The sequence below is a fragment of the Cibotium barometz genome, chromosome 30 (genome assembly GCF_041138505.1).
Source record: "Cibotium barometz isolate CiBa-2024 chromosome 30, ASM4113850v1, whole genome shotgun sequence".
Classification (NCBI taxonomy): domain Eukaryota; kingdom Viridiplantae; phylum Streptophyta; class Polypodiopsida; order Cyatheales; family Cibotiaceae; genus Cibotium; species Cibotium barometz.
In genome coordinates, this window is record NC_141075.1 from 30,263,590 (window position 1) to 30,276,678 (window position 13,089).

General features: G+C 45.0%; 1 protein-coding gene across 2 annotated transcripts in view; it reads left to right on the forward strand.

Annotated features, from left to right (window-relative positions):
* Positions 1 to 2,857: 2,857 nt before the first annotated feature.
* LOC147621373 (phytochrome 2-like) overlaps positions 2,858 to 13,089 on the forward strand; it is a 57,768-nt gene continuing 47,536 nt past the window's right edge. For both annotated transcript variants that reach the window (XM_086824113.1, XM_086824114.1), the window contains exon 1: positions 2,858 to 5,705. In XM_086824113.1, coding sequence (XP_086680239.1) covers positions 3,650 to 5,705 — 2,056 coding nt within the window. In that variant the 5' untranslated portion in view covers positions 2,858 to 3,649. The remainder of the gene's footprint in view (positions 5,706 to 13,089) is intronic.

The window sequence follows — 13,089 nt, forward strand, 5'->3', positions numbered from 1 at the left end:
TGTAGGCCACGTGGTAGATGTATGTGTGAGCACTTTAGTCAAGGTCGCGGGCAACTATAGTAAGCCTTGGACACATAGAGAGAGAGAGTGTCAAGGACTATGAGTTTAGGGACTTGAGGCACTGGTCGCGGGCTATCAAGTAAGAGAGAAACTTGGTACAGGGTCCAGGTGTGCTAAGTTAACTTGAGGGGAGGTGTGCTAGACACTGGTCGCTCGCGGACTATCAAGTAAGAGGGAAACTTGGTATAGGGTCCAGGTGTTCTAGGAGTATTCACTTGAGGGGAGGTGTTGAAATATACAAGTGAATAGGGTGTGTGCTACTTGGTTAGAGGCTGTAAAAGAGAATGTGTAAATGTGAAAGAACCTATGAAAAGGTGAGATGAATCTACTGGGAGTAAATAAAGGGTAGCATGAGAAGATTTAGGAAGTGCGGAGATATTCTGGGAAAAGTGAAGAGGTGGAGAGAATCAAGCAAAAGAGGTGGAGTGAATCAAGGAGAAATCAGTGGGATTAGATGCTTGGATGTAAACACTATAAATTGAGGCATTGGCCTAATGAGAATTTGCTGGTTTTTTATTATCGATGCCTACATTAAGCTATTTGCTAATTACTCACTAATCACGTCTTAATTATTTGCTAATCACTTTGTTAATGATGTTGATTCTAGTATTTGATCCACCATAGCTCATCACATTGCTGTAATTTCAACAAGAAGGACATAGAATATTTGGGGTTCACCCATAACTCTAAAACGAGTCTACTTCAAATAGGAGAATCCCAAGCTATGCTTGGTTTGTAATTATTAGGAATAAAAGGCCTTGAAAAGTGGGGATTTTGTGGGAACAAGTTTTGGTTAGTATCCCCTAGAAGTATTAAGGTTAAAGCTTAAAGAATGACTTACCTTTGAACCTTAGACTTGGAGCTTGTAAATGGGCATTGGAAACCTTATTGGAATTAGCCCATGTGCTAGATAAGCTTTAAAGGAGCCCGAAATGCTAGAAAGAACACATTTTTGAGAGAGTTACTAGCCCATGTGAATAGCACAAGGAGCCATGTGAAGGGTTAAATAAGGTGGTGACTACAAGGCACTTTAATGTTTGCCTATAAATAAAGCCTTGCAAAGCCTAAAGTTCTCTTTACCTTCTTTTACGTGAGAAAATTGCTCTTTGCATATGCATTGTGTGCTTTTCTCCTCCAAGCTTGGGTAGCCCAATCTCCCTGTACCTCCATATAAGGTACGATCCATATTTTTCCCCATCAAAAGCTAAGCTATTGGGGTTCATTAAGCATGGTTTTAGGCTCTTAGTAATAAATATAGGCTTCTTGTTCTTAGAAAAAAGCATTTACTTCTCATGGTTTTTGTGAGCCATTTAGCTAAGAAAAATATTAAAGTCTTGGTGGGCTATTAAGCTCAAATGCTTCAATCTCTTTGTGTATGTCAATCTTTAATGGAAAGCTTGGTTTCTTCTCTTGTCCATGAGTTGAAGGCAATGCTTGCTTAAGCATTGATTTTGCGAACACACTAGGCTAAATAAATTAGCAATGGGTGAATTCATTGGTTAATATAGCCATGCTTCATTCTCTTGTGTATGTTAAGCTTTAATGGAAAGCTTGCTTTTCTCTCTTCTTCATAAGAGATTTAGGCAATGCTTGTTTAAGCATTCTAATAGTGGTTTTGTGAACCCACTAAGCTTATTTATTTAGCAATAGGTGATTTGGTAAGCTAATGAGCCCAATGCTTTCTAGGCAATGCTTGTTTAAGCATTCTAATAGTGATTTTGTGGACCCACTAAGCTTATTTATTTAGCAATAGGTGATTTGGTAAGCTAATGAGCCCAATGCTCTTTTCTCGTAGGCATGGAAGCTTTAATGGAAAGCTTTCTTTTTGTTCTCTTCATGAGCCGAAGATATTGCTTACTTGCTTGAGTTTTTTTTCTTAAAGTTGGGATTGGAGTAGTTTTATTTGAACCCACTAAGCTTATTCAATTAGCAATAGGTGATTTGGTAAGCTAATGAGCATAATGCTATCTCTAATGGAAAGCTTGCTTTTTGTTATCTTCATGAGCTGAAGGCATTGCTTACTTAAGTTTTTTCTTAAAGTTGGGATTGGAGTAGTTTTAATTACTTAAGTCCATAGCTTAATCATGTGTTGAAGGATCAATCTTTTCTTGTTTAATAATTTATTTTTTGTTATTTATTGCTTGCTTTTGAAGTATGCCTCCTACTCTTATTTATTTTTTTGGGAGCTCAAGGCTCATTCTCTTATGATTAGAAGGTTCACATGAGCTGCAGTTGATCATTATATGCTTGCTAGTTGAAGGTTCACTCTTATGCATGGAGACCCATGAGTAGCTTGCCTCTTCTTCACAGAGACACGACTCGCTTCCATGAGTTCTTATTCTTGTTTAAGAAAGGGCTTACGTAGTATACATGCTGGAATGTCTAAGAGAAAAGTAACTACCCTTACTTATTGCACTTACTTTTTCAAGGCCCTTCACACATTGCTTAAACATAGGGAGGGAAAATCTTTCATGGAGAGCCTATAAAGCTTTGCAATGGAAGATGACGATGTCAATGGTCATGTGCAAATGTAAAGGCCCTAAATGACTCCAATTTTGTAGAAGTATTGCAAGAGCTTAAATGCTCGTCGATCGGCCATGCGAAACGATGTTTTGAATAATCATGTGTAAAGGCCCTAAGCAAAAGGCAAGATGATGTTTTTTTATATTTTTAATCTATGAATAGGAAGTACAAGGAGCACGTGAAAGGATGGGTGGGGGTCACACGGAAGCGAACCGCAGGCGACAGGTCAGTCATTGAGTGGATAAGCCCTGCAAAATTTTCCCGGTATTTTTCCAAATTTAGATATTGCAATGATCGTTTATTTGCCGAAGGGTACACACAAGCGCATGTGTCGTTGATGACGTGGCCGAAAGTGGCGTCCGCCCAGCACTGCGGGTCCGCCACCCATTTCACCAGAGTAAAGCTCGCCGTTAGCGATGTTGAGCCTCCCGCACCGCCACCGCTGACCGCGTCTGTCGTGCTATGCAGTGCCTGCCTTCTCTTAGTAGCCCTTCGGGAGCTCTATTCGCCCCTCCAGTGGGAGAAAAGCCTCAATTTTCTGCTAATTGATTGCATACCTCCTTCAGGTAGGACGCCATCGCAAAGGAGGCGAGGGCATGCCATCATCGGCAGAAGAGGGGAAGAAGCAGAAGAGACCAGTCTCGGAGGCAAGGGAATGCCACAAGTCTTTAGCTATTCTGCTGTTGTGTAAGTGAGAAGCAAGCAGAAGGGAGCTTGTTCTGTGAAATGCCTTCCAAATTGGTTTGCAAGAGGAGGGGAAGCATAAGGGAGGTTTGTTCTGTAACAGAGAGGCTATGATGCATGGGTATGCTTCTATCCTTTAGCCATTCGGCTTGTGCGCAGGAGGGGAAGCGAAAGGCAGTTTTCAGTTTGTTCTGAAGATGTCTTCCAAGGCCATGATTATTATAACCAGTCTTGGAGGCAATTGCATGACTGTTCAGGGTGTTTAGGGAGCGAAGGGAGTTTATGTCTTCCAAGGCTTGTGATGATGATGACCACAACCAGTCTAGGAGGCTAGGGCATGCCATAAGTGTCTAGCTGTTTTGGAAGGAGGTTATCCTGGAAGATGTCTTCCAAAACCATGATGACTAACCAGTCTTCCTCTGGCAGCGGTGTGCAGAGATCAAGGCAGAACTGGCGCGCTGTGGCGCAGACCACCGCAGATGCCAGGCTGCATGCTGTTTTCGAGCAGTCTGGTGACACCGGCAGCTCCTTCGACTACAAACATTCCATTGATGCCAGCCGGGAGAGTGTACCTGCACAGGCAGTAACAGCGTACCTGCAGCGCATGCAGAGGGGTGGCCTTATACAGCCCTTTGGCTGCATGCTGGCCGTCGAGGAGCGCAGCTTCCTAGTGCTTGCTTTCAGCGAGAATGCTCCTGAGATGCTTGACCTTGTACCTCAGGCGGTACCTAGTGTCGGCATGCATGAAGTACTTGGCATCGGCACTGATGCCCGCACCCTGTTCACCCCGGCCAGTGCTGCTGCCCTTGAGAAGGCTGCTGGAGCCATGGACGTTTCAATGCTCAACCCCATCGCGGTACACTGCAGAAGCTCTGGCAAGCCTTTTAATGCAGTTGTCCACCGCATTGATGTTGGACTGGTGATGGATTTTGAGCCAGTGAGAGCTGCTGACATGGCAGTGTCAGCTGCAGGTGCTCTCCAATCTCACAAGCTTGCTGCCAAGGCCATTTCCAGATTGCAGGCCCTTCCGGTAGGGGACATCAGCCTACTGTGCGACTCTGTTGTGGAAGAAGTTCGTGAACTCACAGGTTATGATCGAGTGATGGCATACAAGTTCCATGAAGATGAGCATGGTGAGGTTGTGGCAGAGATTCGAAAGTCTGATTTGGAACCCTACCTTGGTTTGCATTACCCGGCCACTGACATCCCACAGGCATCTCGCTTTCTTTTCATGAAAAACAGGGTCAGAATGATACGTGATTGCCGTGCAATCCCAGTTAGAGTTCTCCAAGATAGTGAACTCAGGCAGCCAATTAGCTTAGCTGGCTCCACTTTGCGAGCCCCTCATGGATGCCATAGCCAATACATGGCTAACATGGGGTCTATTGCTTCCTTGGCAATGGCAGTGATAGTCAATGACAACGAGGAAGACACTGGCAAAAATCGAACTCATCAGCCCAAGATGAGGAAGCTTTGGGGCCTGGTAGTATGTCACCACACCACACCAAGAGCTGTTCCATTCCCTCTGAGGTCTGCCTGTGAGTTTCTGATGCAGGTATTTGGCCTTCAATTGAACATGGAAGTGGAGCTTGCTGGGCAGATGCGGGAGAAGCACATCTTGCGCACTCAAACTCTCTTGTGTGACATGCTCCTCAGAGATGCACCGATTGGGATTGTTTCAGAGTCTCCCAATATCATGGATCTTGTGAAGTGTGATGGCGCTGCCTTATACTATGGGAAAAAGTATTGGCTTCTTGGAACAACTCCAACAGAGTCTCAGATCAAGGATCTTGCAGAGTGGCTTCTAGACATGCATAAGGATTCTACAGGTCTGAGTACTGACAGTCTTGCTGATGCAGGCTATCCTGGTGCAGCTGCATTGGGAGATGCCGTTTGTGGAATGGCTGCTGCTAAGATCACACCCAGGGATTTTTTGTTTTGGTTCAGATCTCACACTGCAAATGAGATAAAGTGGGGTGGTGCTAAACATGTTCCTGAGGACAGAGATGATGGCAGGAAGATGCACCCAAGGTCTTCTTTCAAGGCCTTTTTGGAGGTGGTGAAGAGGAGAAGCTTGCCATGGGAAGATGTGGAGATGGATGCCATCCACTCATTACAATTAATTCTTCGGGGATCTTTTCAAGATATAGATGACAGTGATGGGAAAACTATGATTCATGCACGGTTGAATGATCTGGAGCTTCGAGGAATGGATGAGTTGAGCACTGTTGCAAACGAAATGGTCCGGTTGATTGAAACTGCTACTGCACCTATATTTGCTGTTGATGCAGGCGGATTTATCAATGGATGGAACGCCAAGGTTGCAGAGCTAACAGGTCTTCCTGTGGAAGAGGCTATGACAAGGTCCTTGGTTGGGGACCTTGTTGTGGATGGGTCTGTGGAGACCGTGGAGAGGTTGCTGTGTTTAGCCCTGCAAGGTGAACAACTGTCCTCCACATTTTGCAAAAGTCTGATTAGGGCACTGCATTAGTGAAATCTCTAATATAAGGTTCCTTTTCTTAGGGCAGGCATGCATGAGTGTCACGTGTGTGTGTGTGTGTGTGTGTGTGTGAGAGAGAGAGAGAGAGAGAGAGAGAGAGAGAGAGAGAGAGAGATTAATGTCTTTCGGGGCTGAAATGGCTCATGAAACCAATGATGATACAATATGTGAGTGCTATGGTGGGAAATGCATAGGAGGGCATCTCCTATAGCCTAAACAAAGCACAATGGAAAATGAAAACTAGATGGAAACTGTGAGGTATTCTAAGTAGACACGGATGGACAAGGCATGATATGTCAAAGCGGTAGGGTTTCTAAGCGCAAGACCTCGTCTGGCGACAGACACAAGGGGAATTCAATCTTAAGATTAAAAATGGTCCTCTGTCCTTGAGGAGTGTCCCCCCCAGTGTGGCTTCGCATGGAGGGTGGTCCCTTCTACTGACCTTTGGGTCGACGTGTTTTCCGTGATGTGGTCCTAGGGTGTCTAGCAGCAGCTAGGTGTTTTGACCTTATGATGGAAACACTTTTTTGGCTGCAATCTCTTGATGCATTGATCTGGTGCACTTGCTTCTTTTTGATGCATTGATCTCTGTCCTTGAGGAGTGGTGTCCCAGTGTGGCTTCGCATGGAGGGTGGTCTCTTCTACTGGCCTTTGGGTCTTTGATGTGTTCTGCGTGATGTGGTCGTAGGGTGTCTAGCAGCAGCTAGGTGTTTGGACCTCACAATGGAGACACTTTGTGGTTGCAATCTCTTGGATGCATTGATCTGGTGCCCTTGCTTCTCCTCATCATCATCTAGCTTTTGGGCTTGGCACTGTTCAATGTTCTCGAAGAAAAATGTAAAAAGTGGCTTTGTTCTTCCTTCCTCCTTTATCCCTTTATGAATTGGTCTATGTGTCTCTATATCTCATGCAGAAAGAGTGCCTCATACCTTTCGTTCTAATGCTCTATGATTTGACAAAGAGGATTAAATCCATATCCAAATAGACAGTGAAAGCAGCATCTAATCTCATAGTATGCTGGGCATCGAAGGATGGTGTGCTCATCATTCTCATTCTCATTTATATCTCATATTGTGCATATTTGCTTGGTTCTCACGTGTGGCAGGCACCTCTCTCCGTGCCTTGATATAGAACCTATTTCATGAAAACAGAGCTGGCCCATTGAGATCCCATCTGTCATCACCATTAGAAATTGATCCCATACTTGATGGGAGTGTCTACAGAAAGACCACGTACTGTCATCCATTTTGTTGTTCTAGTATGCCAACTATTGTCTGTCTCTTGTGATGTAAGATGCATTGATGAGGACAGTCACCATTTGGCCACCCAATTGGTTCACCTGTGCTTTCTCATCATGTATGTACATTGGACTAGTGTCCATGGCAGTTGTATATGCCGGGGATTGATGCCACTCATGTGATACTGTGGACTTGGCTTTCTGTTGGGACTTGTGCCTTTGTGTACATGCCCGGAAATGCATGGTGGATTGGTGTTCCATTGGGTCTGGTGCCTCGTGTACTTGCCTGGAGCACGTCTATTTTGGTATAGTCTCATGAATGGGGATTGTCCATACCAATGCTGCATTGCATAGCATCTTTACGTGCTTGCTTGCAATTGAAATTGCATGCTGTTTTCATGCTTGCTTTACCGATGTGTAGTTCCGGGTAAGGGGACGCCTGCCCACGAACCGTGCGTGTGAAACTGTCTGCTGACATGGTTATGTGGCATGTGATAGGTGGTAAGTATTGGTCATAAACCTAGCCTTAGGAGTTAGCACTAATTTATAAGTGAGTGTGTACACACTTCATTAAGTTTTGGGCGACCAAAACTCACTTATAAATTATGACTAGCCCGGTGTTCACACACAGTGATGTCTCGAGGTGGACAAAACCCAATGTCCACCGCCCAGACCTTATCCCCTTTGTACAAAAGGAGTAACCAGCCATGTGTCCACTCTAGCTTGCTCCACAAAGCACCTGCCTGCCACCTACACTGGACAACTCACCACCTCACTCCTCTCTCAAGAGATAGGCGCCTCTTTCATGAGGACATTTGGACTGTATTTTCTGCACTTTCTCCTTCCCAACTCCATATCCAAGCTTGCTAAGGTGTTTCTCAAGCTTCCAAGAGTGTTTCCGGGTGCTAATCACTCTCCTACACATTCCCAATGACTGAAATTCAGCAAAACAGCTCTCTTTATTGTTGTAATTTCTAGTCTTTTTGCTGAAAACCCTAATTTCAACCCTCCTTTCTTAAGTTGAACCATAGGGGAAGCTTTTCCAGGGTTCTCTTCATCCTCTTGAAGACTTTTGTCGCGAAGAAATGCGACAAATCGAAGATCTCATCAGTCCAAGGACTCCCATCGCGAAGACTTCTGCGGTCATCGACTCTACTTGCAATTGGTAAGCTTGTATGCTTAAATATGGAAGCAAGTAGCAGGAGGGAGGAACCGGATTACAAGATCACATACCTTGTGTAGTGTTCTCTTGCTCTACGTGCTCTTAGATTGTTGCTACCATGTGTTGGTGGAACAATAGAGAGCAGATGGTAGGGAACATGGGCACTTGAGAAGGTAGTGTGAGTTGCAAGTCTACATCGACAACCACTTGTTTGCAATACTGTATTCATATGCATTGGTATGGAAATCTGGTTAGAAATGTCCATGACACTATGTACTTGATGCTCCCAAGATCAATATACTTTATTTGAGGGAGGGGTCAGCCGTTCCGGCTCATTGTGTGTCTTTTGTCAATTCAGCAAATTACTTCTTATATTGAGCATGTGTCCATCAAATCTTAGTATATTTAAGTGTATTGATTAGCATTGTGTTCAACCAAGTTACATTGGTATTAGAGCATACGGTTCTCTTTCACTTCTATTGTGAGAGACGATCATTGTGAACACTAGCTATCTCTACACTGAGAACATTATGGACAACCATACAGTGAATGTTGGAGATGCTAATACAAGAGGCAGGGACAATGAAATGCATGCTTCTAATGCTTTACAAGATGAGCAAACTCATGTGGTGCACAATAGGGAACATGAATATGTGGGGCAACCGTCCCGTGGCAAAGAGAAGATACAGGAAGAAGAGTCTATAGTCTTGAGGGTTGAACTTACTTGTATGCAGGCTCTTCTCCATGCACAACAAGAAGAATTGAATCTCTACCGCCGCGAGGATCCATTGGTACATGACCGTTTGAAAGCCAAGAAAGCTGAATCTTATATGGATCATGCAATGGCAATGATTGCTCAAGAGTTACAAGTGCAACCGAGGGATGTAGCACGTGCATACTTGGCTCGTACTGAGGATGCCTATGCAGAAAAGGCAACCATCTCACATGTCTTGGAATCCCCACAGGTGTCTGAACAAGAACTTATGTCTAAGAGGATGAATCTTCATGCTATGGGAGAGGAACAATCAGTGACTTCACGCCATGTAGGAATACCTTATGTAGCCCGTAAAGGATACAATGTTTATGGTAGTGGTCAAAATGTATGTCAGATGCCATTGCCGGTTGAAAATGTGCATGCACAACACATGCAACATGGGTTGCAATTTTTTGTCAGTGCAGGTATTCCGCGTCTCTCTCATGCCACTCATGCCTTTGAGTGTGCTTGTGAGAGAAGCTATGGTTGAAAATGCATTAATGCATGTTGAGGAGCCAGCCATGCCTCATGCTTACAGGCCCCAGGGCACATGTATCTTTGTCTTATGTATCACCTTTTGGTCCTAAAATGATGCCAGTTCACAGGGGCTGTCCCAATGGACAAACATGGGGGAAACATGTCGAGATGCAACCACATGCATCAAAGTCTCGTGACTTCAAAGCCGGAGATAAATCTGTGAAGTTTGACGCATATCATGGAAAATATTGCATCAAAGGCACTTGCTTTTATTGCCCAGTTTGATATTGCTTTCAGTGATGAGGATTTCACTCAGAAATCCACTCAGTCACAGGGGCTGTTCCAATGGACAAACATGGGGGAAACATGTTGAGATGCAACCACATGCATCAAATGTTGGGGTAAAGGCGTTATGCCCACCCTTATAGTGTGTACAAGCCCATAAGTTATAGTACATAGTACACTTAGTACTTTTAATGTACTAAGTGCACTATGTGTACTAGTGCAATATACATGTGTGATAGGGGAGTCACACACTCATGCTTTTCATGAGTTGACTTATCCCCACAACTCTCTCTCTCTCTCTCCCTTGCTTCTCTGTGTATGTCTCCCATGAATGATCTCTAAACCCTAATTTAGGTTTCTCCCCATCAACTGGTATCAGAGCTTGGTCGCCTGCTGAATCTCTCTTGGAGCTGGTCGCCTGCTGAATCTCTGACAGAACTGCCTGTATTTTTCTGGTCTCTACCCAGCCAGTAGGCGTGGGCTGGCTCAACTGCTGCCCAGCCATCAGCGTGGGCTGCTCCAGCTGCCCAGCAGCCAGGCTGGCTGCCCAGCAGCCACGAGCACAGGCGCCTACAACAACTGGCGCAAGGACAGTCAACGCAGCATTGGAGCGAAGACTCGTTGGGCATCTGAGCATTGGAGCGAAGACTCGTTGGGCAGCCACTACTGCGCTGAACACAGGCGAAGGCAGGTGAACGAACACGCGTGCTGACTTCTCTTACTGTCGAGTCTTCGACGACGTGGAGGGCACGCCATGCTACCTCGCTCCCCTTTGCCACGTATTCGCCTTTCGCCTGGCTGCGAACCGAGATAGCCTCGCCGCTTCCAAGCCCCAGAGCTTGTCCGCCCGTGACTCGCTCACGGAGAGTCTGAAGAGGGACGCCGCCCATGTACAGGCAATTAATCAGCGCCTTCAGGTGGCCATAATGGGCAGCAACACTGCAGAGTGGAAACCTCTGAATGAGTCCGTTACGAGCCAGGTCATGGCGGAGGATTTTAGCAGCCCCATTGTGTCGTTGTCCCTGAGATGCTTGAGCAGGTCTCCCCCCTCGCACAGCTCCATCACCACGACTACAAGCGTGTAGCGCTGGGCGTAGATGCGCTAGGCGAAGGCTATTGCCTACCTGCACAACAAGCAGCATCATCATTACCCCACTTTTCTTGCAACAACAAAAACTCGCCTGCAAATCAGAGAATCACGAGGTATTTTGCTTCAATTTTTTTTTTGGGACTTGCAATTGAGCAGGTACAATTATCAATTGAGCAGGTACAGGTGCCCAATTGCTCAATTTTTGAGCAAAATTGGCAAAATTGGGTGACATTGGTCACAATCAGGATCAATTTGCAGGAAATTGGATGTCGAAATTTGGGGCTTTTGATGTAATTGTGCAATTAAGCACTCATACATGCTGTATGATGTGAGAAATTGCACATTTGGGCAAATTGCAGCAAATTGCAGCAAATTGCAGTGCAAATCAAGGGGCTTTTGTGCCGATTTGGTTGATTTGCATGCAGGCAATCGCATTTGATGCTGTGGTTAATGTGCTGATGCCTTACAAGCACTCAATGTGCCTGTAAATCAAGGGGCTTTCATGTATTGGATGTATATGTGGCCAGGGGGAAGCATCGTGAACACTCTGGATGCCTTCATGTGCGTCAATGTACCATGCATGATCAGAAATTGATCTCAAATCAAGGGGCTTTTCAAGTTTGTATGCTTGTTGAGCTTGGCAAAGCAGCAGGCAAGACATTTATGTCTTGAATCCTCAAAAATCAGCTTGCAGTCAAGGGGCTTTTGCCCAATTTCTGTTCGGGACTGTTTTATGCAGTGTTCGTGACTGTAAAAATCTGATTTTCACTCATTTGGACAGCCAGGAGAGCATTTATTGCTACTGTACCTGCTGGTACAGATTTGGCACAGCTTTGTGCATGTTTGGGCATGGCTGTACACTGTTTTGAGTGATCAAAAGGTTCAAATTCAGCTGCTGAAATTGCCGGTACAGGTTTGGTACATCATTGGTGAGCGCTTAGTACTGCTGTACAGTACTTTCGAAGGGCAAAAGAGCACATTCAAGGTGCTGTCCAAAATCTGCAGCAACCAGATTTTGGTGTTTTCATCACAAAAAGTGGGAGAAAAGTTGCATTCTTGCTTCCGCAGTGGGAGATAAAGCTTGGGAGAACATTCGTGAGCACTTTGTGTGCTTTGGGTGCAGTGTTTGCACATCTTGGGTGCAGTGTTTGCACATTTGCAGGGAGTCAGGCATTAAAGGTTGCATATTGTTATGGCAACCACAGGTGAGAGCTCTTCATTGCTTCACATCAAGAAGCTTGAAGGCTCGCATAATTATGATATTTGGCAAACCCAGTGCTACAATGTGTTGCTTCAGAAAAAGCAACATAAGCCTATCAAAGAAAGGGGTGTGATGTCCGCTTCTCTTACAGCTGAAGAGTGGGAAGATATGGATGAGCTGGCAAGATCTACTATCATGTTGTCTGTGTCAGACTCATTACTTTTCAGCATTCGTGAAGAGAAGACAGCTTGGGGAATGTGGCAGAGATTGCAGGACTTGTATGCCCAACAAAGTGCCTCAAGCAAAGTGTATTGGTTGAAGAAACTCATAGGCCTTCAGATGAAGGAAGGGGCTTCTATGACAGCCCATCTCAATGAGTTTAATGGTATTGTCAGCCAGGTTATAAATCAAAAGTTGGCAATGGACGATGAGTTCAAAGCCACTTTTTTGTTATGCACTTTGCCAGAGAGTTGGGACACATTCAGGACAGCCACTAGCAATTCGCATGCTATGCTGTCATATGCAGATGTTGAGGGTGCTCTTCTTCAAGAAGAGATGAACAGGAAAAACAACTCTGTTGGAAAGTCCAATGCAATGAATGCACGTGGGAGATCCCAGCAAAGGGGGAAAAGCCAAGAAAGGGGAAGGAGCAAGTCTCGCTCCAAAAAGGATTTGGAATGCCATTATTGTGGCAAGAAGGGACACATTAAAAAGCAATGCTACAAATGGAAAAATGATCAGAAAGAAAAGGGAAAAGGCAAAGACAAAGAGAAGGATGAAGCCAAAGATGTAAAGCCAAAGGGCAAAAGTGGAGTCAAGATCGAAGAAATCAATGTGTCACATGCAGGTGGCAGTGAGGATGAGGTCCTCTTTACGTCTTCACTTGATGCCCATTCACTTCTTACAGGTGGTCATGGTATGCACTCATGGATCATTGATTCAGGTGCCTCCTTTCATGTCACAGGTTGCAGAGACTTGTTTGTCAGGTACACTGCTGGCAATGAAGGAGTGGTTTATTTGGGTGATAACCATGCATGCAAGATACTTGGCAGAGGTGATGTGAGGCTTGTATTTTCAGATGGCTCACAGCTTATGCTCCATGATGTCAGGCATGTG